Source organism: Pterocles gutturalis, unplaced genomic scaffold, assembly GCF_000699245.1.
Source record: "Pterocles gutturalis isolate BGI_N339 unplaced genomic scaffold, ASM69924v1 scaffold25227, whole genome shotgun sequence".
NCBI lineage: Eukaryota > Metazoa > Chordata > Aves > Pterocliformes > Pteroclidae > Pterocles > Pterocles gutturalis.
Window position 1 is genome coordinate 1 of NW_010113510.1, and position 18,038 is coordinate 18,038.

At 38.8% G+C, this 18,038-nt stretch overlaps 1 protein-coding gene across 1 annotated transcript; it reads right to left on the minus strand.

Moving 5' to 3' along the window:
* Positions 1–264: 264 nt before the first annotated feature.
* Positions 265–17,210, minus strand: TBC1D2B (TBC1 domain family, member 2B). The gene is made up of 8 exons (XM_010074539.1): positions 17,054–17,210; positions 12,941–13,106; positions 7,338–7,495; positions 6,108–6,334; positions 3,728–4,120; positions 2,563–2,673; positions 1,258–1,451; positions 265–763 (listed from the first exon to the last, which is right to left on the minus strand). The coding sequence occupies exons 1-8, from the start codon at positions 17,187–17,189 to the stop codon at positions 265–267; spliced, it is 1,884 nt and encodes a 627-aa protein (XP_010072841.1). The 5' UTR covers positions 17,190–17,210.
* Between the last annotated feature and the right edge of the window lie 828 nt (positions 17,211–18,038).

The following is an 18,038-nucleotide window of genomic DNA, read 5'->3' on the forward strand; positions in this document are numbered from 1 at the left end:
GACTGAAGTAGTCCATTTCTTATGTAAGTTAATTGGAGTTCCAGTTTTTTTGCCAACCTGATTTTACAAGTTTCATGATCCAAATCTTTTGTGTTTTTATTGCTTTTAAAAATTGTGATAGTTATTTGTTTATTAAAACCCTGCAAGTTATGAAGATACAGCCCATAAGGCAAATTGCTGTCCAAAAGCACATTGCTATACACGTGATTTGAAAGGCTCATTAAGTGTTTCACTGCATAGTTATAACTCAAGATTTGCAAAATCTTACCTGTTGAGCCCTTGGCAATATCCTATATCAGGATTTCTCCAGGAAAATGCCAGCAGCACATTTCGCAGCTTCTGGATCCCTTCGGATGTCGGGGAAGAATAATGTTTGTTGTTTGGCAAAGTTCTCAAGAGATCCAACTCAATTTGTTTAGATGCAGGATTTTGTTTTTCCAGAGCATTTTGAAGCAAGGTTTGGAAGTACCCAGGAACAGTGCTGTCCTTGAATTTTTTAACATGGAGATTGACACACCATTTCCACATCTTGGAGCGATGTTCATGTGGAATTCCAGATCGAATAAGATTCTTTAGTTCTACACAGCGCATCATCTCTCTATTCATCGTGCTTGCAAGATAGTTTTCCCATTTTACTCCTGTGGAGATCTCTCGATTTTCACTGAGAGAAAGTGATCTCAGGTCCAGAGCTCGTGATTTTGCTACTAGTTTCTCCTCATCATCATCCTCTGGCACCGTCTGAAAACCATATATATCATATTCACTGCAATGGAGGGGGGGAAAGAAAAAAGGCTTTTAAAAATGTGTTCAGTAGCCCTGAAACTCTCAAGTTCCCATCCTAAAGTTACTTCAAATATCTCTCAAGCCACTCCCCAGAGTTTTCAAGTTTTAACAATTACTAAGCATTTTTCTGAAGTATATCCTTTATTTAATAATTATTTTTATAACCCCATATTCAAAAGACTTGGTATTCCAGTACATACTACTACACAGATTAAACAAGTTCAAATGAACCCATCTCTTCGGTAGCTCACCTTCAGCAGTATACGGCAACATTTAAGTTCTGTACCTCAAATAAAACAATAAATATGTTTATACAGCCAAAAAAGGTTTTAATGATGATACTGTCATTTATGAAGGGAAATACATTAAAAGCCCCAAATCCTGCAAATATATCCCCGCTCTCTGTTTCCCAGTGTCAGAACCGGGCCCACTGACCAAGATACACATGCATTTATTTTAATAGGACCACATTACCTGACCAGGTGTGGTTTGAAAAACGCTTGTTCTGGTTGTTCACTGGTTTCTGCTTTCAAGGCATCTTCCAGTAACTGTGTGATGACCTCACGAGCAGGACTCTGCTCCTCAGAACAAACAGGAGTTTTCATTTCTTGAAGCAAGATCAAGTATTTACTTTCTATCTGACAGAGTTTGGCTTCCAAGCTAGTATACTGCAGAAAACAATATACAATATTATAAGTCTTCAGAAACTTACTTTGCACGACACTTCTTTTAAAAATCTGGTTCAATATTATTCTCTTAGTTTATGTTGCTTAGAAACCTGTAAGTCAAGAACAGTCAGCTTTACTTTCCCATTTTTGTAGTACCAGAAAACATAAAACTCTTATGTGTGGAAAATAAAAATTATACATGCATTTTATTCCACTGCTGTAAAATTCTGTATTTAAAGTACTTGGGAAAGAAACCTCAGATACTTGTGGCTTTTTACAGGAAGCCTTTTAAGGCAGAATAGTAGACTGGAGATTTTCTATCACATGTATTTTAACATGCGGAAAATCTGAGCAAGCTTTAATTATCATTACATTGTGGAAGTACAACTCACCATTTTGTGCTTTAAATAACAGCTTTACTCTATGCATGTTTGAACAAAAAACTTAAATGTCATTTTAAAGATCTGAGTTAGGTAATAGCAGGTAGGAATTTCAAACACACACCACCATGCCAAAAGCCCAGCATTTAGACCTGGCCACTGTGCGCGTACTTTCCAAAACAAAAGCAAACCCTACCAAACCACAGCTACAGGTATATCTTGCCTTAGCTACGGATGTGTGCAATTTTCCTAGCTCCAAGCAATGGAAATCTCCATTATTTACCTGCAACTTCTCTATACTCAGATTCATCTATACAGAAGCACACTTGCAAAGTTACATTCCCCACACTGGAGTCATCCTTCGTGCTCAGAAGGAGAAAGCTCTACTCAGCGATGTATCAAATCCTTACACACCCTGCCTTATTGCAGCCTTAATTCAGAGAAAACAATGTTTTCAGAAATATATATGCCTGTGTGCATAAGTTGTGAAAAAAGCTCCAGTGGTTAAAATGATTTTAAAGTCAATTACCTCTTTCAAGAATCCATTCAGAAAGATTAGTCTGTAAGGACTGGGTGGGAAGGGGATTTTTTTTTTTTAAGCTGCCACATTTAATATATTTAAGCCATTCCACTTCCATTCCACAGTTACATTCCCTGTCCAGATTTACAACTGAATTTTTGAAAACTGCTTTACACATTGACAAAATGAGAACATGCTGAGTTAGTCTGACCTTTGCCTGCCATTCTCTCTCTCTTGCTTCTGCATTTCTTCGTAGAGCAGAAAGTTCCAAAATCTCCTTATTTAAAAATTTATTCTGGGTCTTATAACCCTGAAGATTGTCCTGTTGATAAAACAGCAAACTGGATTTTTAATAAAAATATCTTACCAACAGTAAATGCCTATCAGAGAAAGTATACCTTAGAAAACAGAACAAGCGGCTACTAACAGGACTAATCATTAAAAATATCAGGATCAAACCAAATATTCATTTTTAGTCTTCACGCAAGTCAAACACACATGCCAAACATGAGCACAGGGTGGTGCTGTGCCTCACACACTCCACATCGCTTGGAATGTTAATCAGTTTGGAGGACAACATTTATCCAAAGGCCAGAAAGCACGTTTAGAACAAAGTGGCTAATTCAGGAACTCCATTAAGAACTTCGGACACATTCACTGAGGTAGGTTAGAGGGGGGAGAAAAAAAAAAAAAGCATTGATAACATTTGGAGCAGCATTAATAAAACAGGTTCTTATACTCCTCCTTTTTTCTCTCCTCAGACCTCCCCTTTGCCATTCCACATGCTCTTTGTTTCCTCACTTCTGATATTTAATACTTATGCTCCTCCTTTTTTCTCTCCTCGGACCTCCCCTTTGCCATTCCACATACTCTTTGTTTCCTCACTTCTGATATTTAAAAAAAAAAAAAGGCAAGCTTTCTGATTGTTTTCCTCCATGCTCATACTTTCCTCTTACCCTTACTTTTTCCTGTTACTGATTACTTCTCACATCACTCCTCCTCCACACCAATGATTAAATTACTGAAAGTATGGGACACTGTACTAGAGATGTACCGACCAGACTTTCCTCCTACCCTTACTTTTTCCTGTTCCTTTGATTACTTCTCACATCACTCCTCCTCCACACCAATGATTAAATTACTGAAAGTATGGGACACTGTACTAGAGATGTACCGACCAGCTCAAAGTACAAAAGTCCTGTTCAGATTGCCACATAACAGTTCAAAGTGTAGATTCCAAGCAGAGAAAGCCTCAGTTGATGAGTACCTTGGAGAACTGCTGCAGTGATCTCCTCAAACAGTACAGCAAACTAGAAAGTAGTTTTTACAGGGAGCAGAGATTCCCCTACGCACCAAGACAGAGACATTGGTCTTACTTTTAGTCTGTCCAGTTCCTGTAGTTCCTTATTAGTACAGGTGGCCACGGAAGAATTTACTGCTCCACTCTGAGAGGAGGTATTGTCCTCACATTCGCTGAGCTGACGAGAGAGCTTCATGATCACTTCATCTTTAGCTTGAATAGTTTCCATCAACATACCCAGCCGCTCATTGAGTTCTCCAACTTTACATTTCAGATTCTTTACTTCCTGCTGGAGACTATCTTTTTCCAGATTTAACTTTTCAAGCTGGTTGTTGAGACCCAAAATCTGGTCATCTTTTTGGTGCAACAGCTCTAATTTGTCTTTGGGAACCCCCTCACAAAGACGGCTTGCAAAATATTTGTCATATTGAGAAGATCGGACTGTTTGCTGCAGGAGTCGCACAAGTTCCTAAGAATTTTTAAAAAGAAAGATTGTAACGAAGTTGTAAGTTTTATAAAACTTAGAAATCTAATGTCAAGCAAAAAAAAAATAAGCTTTAGAATGGATTTTGCATCTGAATCATCAGCTTATAACAGACTTCATGGTGGTGTCTTGAGGAAAAAAGGAAACATTTGCACGACAAGTTTTCTAGCAGGCTAATACCTTACAATGACTGGCCTATACAGATGGCTTCAGCATCTTTCACTGAGCTAAGGATCCTGTCTAGCAAGGTTACAACAGGTTTGGGAAGAGCAGTTGACAGCTGTGGCCCCACAGCTACCTGGAAGCTCAAAAAGGCTTCCTTGTAAGAAACCCTGTTTTAAGAAGATAAATAGGAAGAGGGCTTAAACCAAAAAAAATTATGAATTATGAATGAAACATACTGAATGGAAAAGGGAAAGACAACTAATTGCTCTCTTCCCTAACAGATGCTCAGAAAATGAAAGGAGAAAAAAAAATACATGTGGCTTTGCTGAAAAGGAAGTCTCTGGAGGGCCGTTTAGAAAATCTTGCCGCAGAATCAGCCAAGTAATTAACTGACCTGCCACAAGGGAGGACTTTCTGTGGTCCTTGCAAAAAAGACAGCATCAAAGGCTCTGAACTAGAGCTTCTTTTTGAAAACGCATCCATCTAACAATTCTACTGTCTTCAATTCCTTCACACTAAAAAAGGACAAGGATCTTTGCTCATGCAATTGCAAAAATTCTGGATAATTACAACATTTATCCACTTGCATAAAAGGTGTATGCGTTTTGCTTGGGGAACCACAGGTACACACGCATAAAACAAGCTGATTTTTAAGGCAGTTACACTGAAAGTAAAACCCTACTTGACTCCTTGCTGGAATGAGATCTTACTATGACATTCAAGAAGTAAAGGCTGTTCCATGCAAATAAGTCAAAGTGAAATGTAAAAGAAATACTGTCAGAGTTTGCCTTAGCTGCTACCAGAAGCTCTCCAAAAGGTAAACTGTAAAAAAAGCCAAACCCCCAAAACTAAAAAAAGCAACCAACAAATCCAAAACACGAAACCAAAAAAACCCAAAACAAAACCAAAAACCACACACAAGAAAAGAAGATATTCCAGATCAACAACAAACACTAAGAAAGCAGGAACAGCAGACTGCTCCCTTACAAGTCTCCCTAATCTGGATTATTACCTTTGCTGTTTCCCATGTTTGGTTAATGGTTCAACACTGGGGAACTGTGGGAAGGTACATTTAACCCTAGAAGCGTTTGCAATACTTATCAGTGAAACCGGGAGGTTTTCATTCTTTTATTTTAAATAGTTCTCTGACACTAATTAAGAATACAAGGACACAAACAGGAATTGGCTTTATAGAATTCCTGAGAACTTGAATGTTCAGTAATGTATCTGGAATTTTACAGAGACGTGGAAAATCACAAAGATATACCTAGAATGAGGCACTGATTTTGAGAAATTCTTTTAGATAAAACCAAGTTATTTAAGAAATATGAGTTATAAGGGCACACAAGCATAAAATAAGAGGGCAGTATTGCATACACAGGTTTATGGTTAGGTCTATAATTTACAAAACTGTTTGTGATAATGCAGTTAATACAAGAGAGACAGAGACACAAAGACAAAGAGAAGTCAGTTCCCATTCCCCCACCTTCTCCTCCAGAATTAAAAGAAACAAAACACAAACTAAATAAAAAGGACCCGAAAGGAGGATTTCGAAGCTGTGATTATGTGTGATCCTGGCAGATCTAGAGAAATCTAGTTTCAGATGACAAGAAAGAGATACACACCAAGTTTTGTTCAGGGATCTAATCTTTACAGATGTAAAATTTGGTCCTTTTTGTTTCATGACATTTTGTAAACAGATTCATTTATCACCATTATTTTTGAACAATTACATCTTAATGCAGTTAGATGGCCATAAAGGGCAAACTAACAAGCTTTCATGCTCTTTGCCTGAAGGCTTAATTACCTTTTGACTCAAAAGATCTTTCTTTAGCTTTTCCAGCTCTTCTTGCTGGCTCTGATACTTCAGTTGCAGTTCAGAGACTAGTTTGTTGCCATTACCAGAATACCACTCCGTTGGAGAAGAGTCACTGCTGTTCCGGTTTTTGCTTGATCCAATCACGTCTTTTAACGGGCGCCTTGTTTTGTGTGGAATGCGGCCAAAATCGAATGGAAAAGCTGAACTAGTGAGTCCTGCATAAAACAATTTCTTCTAGTTCAATTCACTTAGTAAAAAGACGTTTCAAAGCATTCAGATTTCCTTTTAAAAATATGGTCATTAAAATTAGACTCTAAGCAGCATTCAAACAGCCCCATACAATAGTGTTACTCAGGCCTCATTTTCCAAGTCGATTCCTTTGGTGGGAAAAGCATACAGCTCAAAGTCTTCTCCCCTCCCAGATAACAATTTTATCTCACAAATTAATACTTGTGAAATAAGACAGGAAGAGAACTTCACAATTCATTACTGAAAATAAAAGTAAATGGCAAAGTAAACTTTGCTTCAAATATTTGACAGCTCAGAAGCGATTAGAACAACTGATATCACAGCATACTGTTCTTTTAAGAGGCATTCAGTGTAAGGTTTCACCTCCATTTATATAACCACGGGAGTATTCTTAGAGATAAGGATGTTTTCTAACAGATTAAATCACTTGGATGTTGCTGAAGTGCTCTTAAGGAGCTGTAACAATGTCTTCACAAGGTTATGACAGACACTGGTCAAAGGCGAGACCCAGCTACAATGCCCAGATGAGCCATCACTGCGTATGCATCCCTACTTTTTTCCCCATTTCAGAAGCAAGCCAATATAACATGTATATACTGCAGATCTTTAGAGTCTAACAGCAATTCTGCTTCAATGGGTGACACTCAACTGAGTAATCAAAAGCCTCAACATTTCCCTTCATCCTTTAACTTTGCAACTTCAGTGACAAAACCTGAGATGGTAATAGGCCCGGGGAACCTGAAACAGTGGATAACAAGGCTTTGCACTTACGCTGTTGTATCTGAATGGCAGGGGACTCCAAACACGTTATAAGGAGGTAATTTTTTAGAAGAATTTACAGAGCTCTGGATGTGGTTTGTGAAGAAAAGATACATTTCCACTTACTTCCTCGAGACAGACATAACACAGCACACTCTACTAAAGAAGGTAAGGCATACGCTCCCCTTCCTTCCTCCCTCCCACTTCTACCTTTGCTTCCTTCTGCCAGGTGTTTCCTCTTTTCTTCCAGGGCCATCGAGTCCTCCAAGTCTTTTGGGGTTGGATCCAGCAATTCCCACTCTTCAGTGGTATAAAATATGCTCTTACGGTTTTCGTTATTTCCTTTTCTTAAAGAGGACATTGAATTTCTGTGAAAAAGGCAGCAGGAAAAGTGACAAAGGTTTCTCCGCTTTGCATTCTTTTTATGAAGAGGTTTTCAAGACAACCACTGCAGTTGAAACAGGGCAAACTAAAAATAAACTAAAACACAGACAAAACCAATATGAAATAAAAGCTCAAAGAAAATAAAGCATATCCTACTAAATAGCATCTGCTATCAACAGTGCTATTTTTCCAGAACAGAAGAATTAATACGCTTTAACAGGATATTAATATCTAGGAGACCACTATGGTCTCGTGTGTCATGCTCTATTTTATCCTTGTTTTGGCAGTGGGGAAAAAGCAAAACAAAACAAAATTAAGATTTAGAAGCAGCATCCCTTTACTGATCAGTTATTGTAGCTCAGAATTTTAGGATAACTGCCAAGCATTAAACAGAACAGCATGCAGTCAAAACGCATGTATGTTATAGTTTTCTATTCTGGATTCATGTCAAACTTGGGATCACTCAAGAGACCTGCTGTAGCTGAATTGCTGATGACAGACTCCTTAGCAGTTTTCTTTACTAAGGTGGAATGTTGCCAATTATCTGCAAGAACATTTCAGAGGCAACCTCTAAATTCCAGCTGATAATTCTATAGAACAATGTGTTTCACAAGCAGATGAGATTACCCTACCCAGCTTCCCCATAACCATCATGCAATCAGAAATGTTTAAGTCCACACTTATGTCCATGAGTATTAATGTAGCGTGGTACTGTAAAGTCTGTTCAACTAGAAAAGGCAATTCTACATCAATCCATATGAATCAGTCTAATATTTTAGATATAAAGTTGGCAGCATATTTAGTATCTCAGCATTTTCTACAGTCTATGTAAGACAGAGACCCACAAAGATGCTTTCAGTCAGACACATTTTCTCTTCTTACTCTTCAAGCCTTAAGCAGAAAGTAACCTGTACTACACCTTCAAGATCACTTGACGATTCAACCCAGTCTTTCAGCATCACAAGAAGTTTACCATCTGATCAACGTGAACTTCAGGCCAATCATTATGCAGTGCAAAATTCCAACAGTCTGGTGAGCTGAAATCAAGTACCACTTTAAAACAATCCTAAAGGTTATTAAAACTATTTCAACAACCAATTTGCAAACGTGACAAAGATTTAATCTCCTTCCAGAAAGGATTACAACTTCTGCTGGGCGCAAGAAGCCTCATTGCATTGTTCAGATCTTCCGTTCAAATTAAATAGATCAAATTGGGTGATGACTGACATATTTCCTAGGGCACCCAAAATTAGTAAGTGTCCCTTGGCATCTCTACAGCTATTCTCTGAATAGTTGGCTTGTGTCTTTACCATGCAACGCCACAACCACCTGTTCTGCTCTTGAGCAACTTCAGTATTTCAAGCCTGTCTGAACACCACCTTTTAAAGCTTGAAAAATCACAAGGAACAAGAAGTCAAATGATTTCTACAAAAGCTTCTTCAAAAATTGCCATCAGGCCCACGAACAGCTGATGCTGAATTTTGCAAAGCTTTTGCATAGGGTTGTTAAGGGCACAGAAGTAGCATTGTTTCATTACTTTCTATTAGATTAAAAGTAGATAGTTCAATTTAAAAAACAGTATTTGTTTTCCTAAGCACAGTACAATTACAATTGGACATATGATGCAAGACCTGATCATACGATCTAATGATTACGTATTTTTAGATGTTTTGGGTTTTTTTATGATTATGTAATTTGAAGTTACTATAATTGAGTATGTTTCCAACTCTATATTCCACATACATAAAAGATACTGACAGCATAAAGATGTGTCATGGTTTAATCCCAGCTGGCAATTACACACCACACTGCCGCACGGTCGCTCCCCCCCGCAAGCGAGATGAGGGAGAGAATTGGAACAAAAATGTAAGAAAACTCATGGTTTGAGATACGCACAGTTTAACGAACGAAATAAAATACTACTACTAATAATAATCAATTGTAATGAAAAGGAAAACAACAAAACCAAAACTCAAGAAAAAACAAGTGATGCAACCACTCACCACCCACTGCCTGACACCCAGCCAGTCCCCCAGCAGCGATCGCCTGCCCCAGCCAAGTCCCCAAGCTTATACACTGAGCATGACGTTGTATGGTACGGAACAGAATATCCCTTCGGCCAGTTTGGGTCTGCTGCCCTGGCCGTGTCTCCTCCCAGCTTCTTGCAGAGGAGAAGCCAGGAGGGCAGGGGCAGGATGAGAAGCTGAAATAGTCCTTGGCTTCATGTAAGCATTGCTTGGCAACAACTAAAACATCAGTGTTATCAACATTGTTCCCAGCACAAATACAAAAACATAGCCTCCTACTACGAAGAAAATTAACTCTATCCCAGTCAAAACCAGCACAAAATGGAAAAAAAAACCACCAAGCCTAAATGTCTATATATGCCAATTTGTACTTTAAAATAGATTTTTTTCAAGTAAAAAAGCATGTTTCAACTTTAGTTACTGTAAATATACATGTGGTTTAATTCCAATACATATTCTTCATTTTTTTTCCAATTATTATTTCATCACTGCTACCTAGGATGCAAATGCAGTTATTATAGCAATAGCTTCTCTGACAAATGCATCACAGATGTGTTCAGGAGAAAAGGTAAGTCTTTGAGACATCTGTTAGGTTCTTAACAAATACACGCTCCCAGTGATGTAGAGAAAAACTGACTGAAGTTCTGGAAATACCTTGATCCATCCTCTAATATTGGGGTTAAAACTAGTCACAATCCAATAAGAAATCAGACAGTGGACTCATAAAGGTGATAAGATCTCACCTCTGCCCAAATTGCGTAGAATTGCAGAGGAGGGAGGGAAACAATCAACCATGACAGTACCATTGTTTGCATACGTGTACTATAGAGTTTCTAACATTTTAGAGGGGCTTTTTTTGCCACCAGCTTTTATAGTCACACTACTATGCCATTTTAATTTTCCAAGATTAATAATTAGCTTTCGCTGCTATGAAAATATTAAGAATCTTGTCCTGATTCCACACAGAGGTCCAATACAACTAACTAGACCTTCTGGTGATACATGCTCAAAGAATGCTGTCCAGCCCAGTAAAAGACAACCACTTTTCAATCAAGAAGTGACAAATGAGGCTGTATGTGTTAAAATACAGGGCTTATATGACCACTTAATGCTTTTTCACAGGACTTCAGTTCAAAACGGTCCAAGCACAAACCAAAGCTGTGCAATAAGAAAGGCTGTTGTCTGAAGGACCCTGCCAACATTACTGAATAGTTTTGCTTACTAATTGGGCATCATTTATTGCAGGACTGAATGAACAAAAGATATGGGGAATGTAAGCATGTAATAACGATAACTTTTAATACTTACGCAAAATAAGTTTAAATTCAGATTATACATGCCCTACCCCTCTCTGGGGCAGCTGAGGAGAGCCATTAGAAGGAAAATCCAACAGACCTGGAACAAATGTATCTTACTAGATACGGAACTTAAGTGCTCATGATCTCCTAGTTCAGAACAGGCAGGGGTAATGCCATAGCTTTCAAGACAAGTCACTGCAAGTCCTATGCTAATGTAAATACATTTGTCAGAGGTTCTAGCAGCTCAATAGTTTCTGACGAGGTTGCAGACTCTTATCCCAGCGATAGAATACACGGCCAGAGGTAGTGCACAACTGTCCATACCACACACACTTCAGATTTTATCTGCTGGCTCAGTAAGCCCTCTGCAAAATGACTTTCCAAAAGCTCAGAAGAGGATGTTTGAGCATAACAACCGATTGTGACAAAGACACCATTTCCCACCAGTATCACCTTGCAGGAAGGAATGCTTGCTTTAAAATCTAGAGCTCATGGGGGCACTAGAGCACTCCATATAAAAAAAAAACCTCCACAGAATTAAAAAAAATCTGTTAGTAGATACAATAAATGTTATTTTCCCAGGAACACATTCAGACAGATGAACCAGTGCAGCTGAGTATCTCCAGAAAGAGCGGAATGGGGGATGGCAGCATTCAGCCTGAAAGAGCTTCACAGTGTGAAACTTTCTTACATGTTTATTCCCAGAGCACTGCAAGGACTCCAAGCCATTAGGATCACAGCTACACAGAGAAAGGCCAACTCTTCAATACCGTGCTACAATATCTGCTGGGACACTGCCACCAGAAACACTTCTCTCCAACAAAAAAGGGCTTCCCAACCCACAACTCCACTGCTGCCTTTCTGCTCAGTGACAAAGAAACAGGAACACACAGCAAGCAGCCCACCCTGACGGTGCCTTTCTCAGACCTCCCCAAAGCATAAACTCTGCAATTCAGAAAAAAAAAAGTTTTAAAAAGCCAGCAACACTCATTTCAAGTATACGGAAATTCACTTCACTGAAACTGTTTCATGTTATTTTTCCTTCTATTATGACTAAATATAAGTTCTACCAAAGCAAAGCAGCCATGCAAGCCCAAGAAAACACACAAGACTCCGAGTTTAAACAGACATGTAGTAACAGGATTTACATATTTCTTAATCCAGTCATACACCATCTTTTCTAAAACTTAAACGATGGTCTACACAGTAGTCTTAAAAAAAAAAGAAAAAAAAGAACACACCACCAGATCTCTGTGCTTAACAGAAAAGCTTTAAAAGGAAACTGTTTAACTCAGCACCGCTGATGAAACCAAATAATATTTTACTTGCAGCTCAAGAGGGATGTGGTCTAGCTCACCAAAGCTACAGCTCTGCTTTGTGAGCTGCTCTGTAATAGCACTGTAATATCCTTTGAGTAGAAGCAGATCAATCTATGTGGGCAGAGCAAAGTCACTTAGAAACAAGCCATTAAGAGGAGAGCTGAAAACCAGGACTGCCTTCCTTAAAGCAATTAATGCTAAAGAATGAACTCATTAAAGTGAGGGGATAAGATGTGGTTTTGCTGTTGTTCCAAAGGGGTCTGCCATATTTTTGGTCAATAATTCAAACTACATCTACTTCAAATGTGTGTAATGTGTTGGGTTTTTTTAAGAAGAAAATTAAGAAAAAAAATATATATATTGTTTTGATTTTCCTCAGTAAAAATACTTCATACATAAGCACTAAATACTATGACTACTACAACGCTAAGAATTAACAGCTCCATTAAACAATGAAGGATAAAAAGCAGTCCTAGCTGGGAATACAACTCCCAGCTTCGGTTCAGAGAGCAAAGCCATTGCAAGAAGTCCTTTAGTGGACTTGATTCACCCTTTCAGGTGTCAGTAATGCTACACAATGATGCTCAGCTATGCCCTTCAAACAAGTGAGTGTAATAAAGAAACAGTTCACTTGAAGAGATACAGTCCAATGTACTGATCCACTCCACCACCCCCAGTTCTTCTAAAAAGCTCCACTTACCACACACACGTCTTTTCGTAGGAAATAGGCTCTGCCAGCTACTATCAATCTCATGATACCTCTTTCTCCCATGTCCCAAACTTACTTGATTTCGGTACTCCATTGTTTAAGTGAGAAATTTATGGCACTTGGCTGGACTGGTGCAGGTTGGGAAGCTGCTTGTTCCCCCACCAGGTCTGTAGGAGAAGTCTCCACAGCTAGAATATTTCTAGCTCGCTCTGCTGAAGCATTTTGACTTAGGATACTCAAATCTATGTTAAAAAAAAAAAAAAAAAAAAAAAAGAGAAAAATATACAAAATTTTCAGTAAATGAAAGAATACTGGCTATATAGTCATATACTACTAAGCCTGCTAGTAATGAGGTTAGGGTTTTATTTTAAATTGCAATATATCTTTATAAAATGCTCTGTTCAAATGAACTTGAAAAACAGCAAAATGTTTTCCCCAGTGAGCTCTCGCTGCAGCCACATACTTCTGATAACAGCACTTGTGTGATGGTCATGAAGCATTATTTCATGAGTGATTAACTATCTCAGCCAATATTGATTTGTGTAGCTTATGTAGCTATAAAGCCACAAAAATTAAGGTAGATCAATAACATTAATCCCTAAACTTCCCTGTAAAACAAGCTCACATCTATCAGAACCCCTCAGTCAGGAACAGTGTCACAAAAACACTGTGACATAGCTTCCAGGGTGTGCTTCATCCCAGAAGTGACACTGGCTGCTGCAAGTCTATGAGCTTCACCCATTTGAGCCAGCTCTGGGAACGCCCAGGCTGGATTTGCACAGAGTCCATCAGCACAGGCACTGCAGACACATCAGAAGACCTACTGGATCAGCAAGGATTTACTAGCTCTGGTTGAGCTGAATGCAGCTGTACCTGAATTCATCCCATCAAACTCTTCCACACTTCAGCAAATCTGCAGCTCAGGCACAGAGCCACGCAGTCACAGAGCTCAGGCGCAGCACTGCGCACGTGCCAGCACACTCACACAGCCTCTGAATGGCTCCACAGGAACCAGCCAAGAACTGCTGCTAGCCCTGAGCCAGAGCTACTAAAGCCCAGAGGATCCAAGCTGATCCAGCAGAGCTAGCCAGGCCCCCAACACACCACACTGTCCAACACGTACTGCAGGATCTGTAGTACGCAGTTAGCTCAGTGTTTCCGTTATCCTGGATAGCTTGCTTTCTCCCTCACCCCTCCTCTGGCAGGCAGGGGGAATAGGAAATGCAGAGTATGGAGTAGACCATGAATAACAAAAATATTATAGAGCGTGAAGAAGTTTATGGCCTTCTACAAACCCTCTGAGCAAGCAAGTTAAAAACAAGCTCAAATATATTTTTCAGACTCTTCTCCATATCCTTCACAAAGTACTAAAGTGGATTAAAAAAATTGAGAAAACTCTCAGACTTGATTCAGCAGTTATATTAGAAAGTAACACACTGGATGGGCTTCTGACTTAAACCATTCTCTGCAGGAAGGGAAAAACCCTGGGAAATCATGATACCCTGTTTTATCACTAGTGAGCCTTTCAGTCTTTGTTCTGACAATTCCTTGCCACTAGCAGCAAGACCTTCTTTGAGCAAGCTGTGCCCTCCAATTACCCAGCAGATGGTTACTTTTATTCAGCCCATATTGAAGATTAGAAGTAGAAAGACAGAACATTTTGTGATAAAGAATACCAAATATAAAACATCATTGACACTACAAATCTCTCAAATCCTTGAAAAATGCTATCTGAAACAGAAGCATATCGTGTCATCTTTCAAATACAGGTACAGATTACAGTGCCTTGATTTATTTCATGAACAGTGCTGATTGAAACTTCTTCAGTGTCTTATCAGCCAAATATTCACTGTCTAAAAGGGGAAGGTAATACAACAGGTTTCAACCACAAAAAAAAAACCAACCAAACCCACACCAAAAACTTAGGGCACCCAAAACCAGGCTGGAATACTAATATTCTGCTTTCATGTTGACAGCTGGTTACGTGTTCTACCTGTATCATTTGACAAGACTGCAAAATCTCTTTACAGTACAGCCCAGGTAAATTAGTTACTCAAGAGCTGAATTTCTAATAAATGCATTTCCTCTAACAGAAATACCTGTCAGCTTGGCTGAACCTTCTCTGACTTCCTGAGGTTGCTTGTTGTACACGATCCCCTGCCTACACCAGCCAGCGGAGTGGTTAGAGGCAGGGAGTACACAGCAGAGACACCACAACACAGTAATGTGGTTGCAACTACAGCCACCTTGAAAAACATCATCTTGTTTTTAAACTTATTTCAAAACACAACCATCTTATAAATATATGAGATAATATTTTATTAATGTAAATTAAGAGCTGAGGAATAACATAACTAAGAATTGAAGTTATAAAAACTACATTAACATTCAATCAATTCCAAGAAAAAAAAACAGATAATACCATATCTTATAAATAAAGAATTTATTTGACTTCCATGATAGCAAGGCAGTTCCACGACAAATCCTACAGAATCATTTTTGTAACATGAGCTTTCCCACAGACCACTTTGAAAAATATTTTGAAGGGATTTTTCACTACCTTGAATATTCTTAAGAACTTGTCAAGCCTGATTCATAAGTACCTTAGCTTTACCCGTGTTCCAGTTAGTCCAGATTTCTAAACTGGGGAGGGGGGGTAGGAGGGGCACAAGGAGGAGCCACAACAGGACAAAACAGGCAAGACTACAGTGAGCAATTTTGTTTCTGGACTGAAGACAGACTACTTCTCCATTTAAAACACTACTGATAGCATCTGTACTCAAGCACTAGCAAAACAAACCAATTTCTATGCTCCAGTATAAAGCACATCATGAAATGGATGTTCACTTTAAAAAAAAAAAAAACAAAACAGAAGACTAATGTTAGTCATCAACATGGAATCAGAGCCTTAAAGAGCCTCCCAACTCTTCAACTTTTGGAGTACTTGCTTAAAAAGAAGAATCATCAATCCTTCAGGCTCTTCACACTTTCCCCAGAAGAAATCCCTACTTAAACACTTCAGTATATGATAAAGTCATCACAGTGATTTGTCCTCAAAAATGAGATACCCTAGATGCAGTTTCAAATCATACACAATGCAGTTTAACTACAGGCTGTCCCCGAAAGGGATGGGTCTACTCAGCCCATGCATTTTATCTTGACATTCCTTGCACTGAATTTAATAATAATAATAATACACAAATTGGTTCCACTTCTGATCCATCAAACCTCCGATGATTTACAAGAAAAGAAAAACACCGGATCAGTAATCTGAAGTGACTGGATTACAACTGCTAGATCTGATGCAGAACAGGAGAGAGGGAACAGCACCTACACAGACTGCAGTGACGGCAGGTTAATGTCGCATTGTACCTAAGCTCTGAGGAAGTAGCACAAACAAGAAAGAACAGAGATTTGGGGCCAAGGTACATATTGTAGTTGATCTGATCGAACAGCCTGCTGCCAGAAGAGGGCAGTCCTGCCTACTGCTTTACTGTACCTTCCCCTCTTCAACCGCTAGGTCTTGTTCCACCCTTTCCATCAGCTCTGGAAATCACCTGATTGCACAGTAAATATATTCCACTCATTCAACTAGCAGGAAAAAAGCCCTTCCTTTTTGGCTAACTTTTGAACTCAACCAACTCAGCATAAAAGGCAAAAAGGGAGACTACAGAGCAGAGAGCGGGAGGCTGCACGTACAATTTTTACCACAGTAAACACCACAGATCCACCACACCATACCTTTTCAGGAACAAAGTATGGTCACTCAGAACGTAAAATATACCTGCTCCCCTTAAAAACTGCAGCTTATGTCTCAGGATACTCAAAATGCTAAGCTTTTAAGATATTGCAACCACTGCAAGACAACTTATGTAACCTACACTGTACTTTGCCACTTAATGAAACATAGTCAGAAGATGACTCCATTCTACTTCATTTCTAAAAATGTGTTTTTAAAGAAATCAACAGGTTTTGTAAGAGATACGAAATCACACATAAAATTACATTTATGTTAAACAATTTTAGCATCATCAACATAAAGCTGTAAAGTTTACATAAAATTACTTGATAACAATATGTAACAAAAAACTTCCTAAGACCGTTCTCTATCCCAGTGCTATGCCTTGTACTGATTAACTGACACAAAACAGAAACATGTACTCTGTTTTTCCTCAAATATTCAACCTACCAGGATTGTCTTTGGCAACAAGACCTTTGGAAAAGTCACTTGGTGTAGGGGAAGTTCGGCTGTCCCTCTTTGCTGCGTCAAGGTTGTTACAATATTCCCATCTCTTCTGCTGAAGTTCCTGAAGCCAGTACGTCATATCCTGACGAGTTGCAGCCTGCAACACAACGAACCAGAGCACTGATGAGATCGCTGCATGTCTTTGGTATAGGAATACAGTAATTCCAAGTGCAATTAAAAACAAACATTCCAGATAATTAGCAGACCAGCAAGGTATCACCACCCAAAACCACCATGACCTGAAAGAAACAACCACCGATGTACTAGGTGCACCTCACACACACTCACACATCCCTGACATTCATGCCAAACCCATTTTCCATTAGAAGTAGTCACATGCATTTTTTTCTCTCCAGTTTTACATTCAAACATTAGAAAACGCTGCAGCAGCATCTTATACTTTAGACACAGTGTTGTTTAAATATGTAACTACAAAACTGTATCACTAAAAAAAAAGGTCCCATATACACTCAGGAAGATTCCCATTTTCTTTTTTTACCTTGCTTTATTACCAGCAGAAACCAACAAATTAATAATGCATTGTAACTCCCCCTACTCTAATGACTAAATCTACATGCTGTACTACTTGATGATCCTGTGAGCTAACTAACTTTGATAGAAAGGTCATATTTAGAACAAAAAAACCCAACATGAATATTTAATCTACAAGCCTACAGCCACTAACTTGAAGAGGCAATAAGCAAGCAAGAATTCAAACACATCTTTAAGCTTCAGTAAGAATCACAGCTATAAGAGTAATTTCAAAATGCATCAAATGACAAATATCAACAAGATACTAAGTGATGATAAGTGATGTTGCAGGTGCTCATTTGGAAAAGCCATTTTTATCCCACATACACCCTCAGCCACCTGACACTAGTGACACATTCAGGAAGAAAAGGTTAATGCTTTTGAGGAGACACTCACC

Coding starts and splice junctions, on each gene's coding strand:
- TBC1D2B (XM_010074539.1), bottom strand. CDS start 17,189: ATGACGTACTGGCTTCAGGAACTTCAGCAGAAGAGATGGGAATATTGT. Junction 2,674..3,727: donor AGGAACTGGACAGACTAAAA/GTAAGACCAATG, acceptor TTTTATCAACAG/GACAATCTTCAGGGTTATAA. Junction 764..1,257: donor TTCAAACCACACCTGGTCAG/GTAATGTGGTCC, acceptor CCTCCATTGCAG/TGAATATGATATATATGGTT.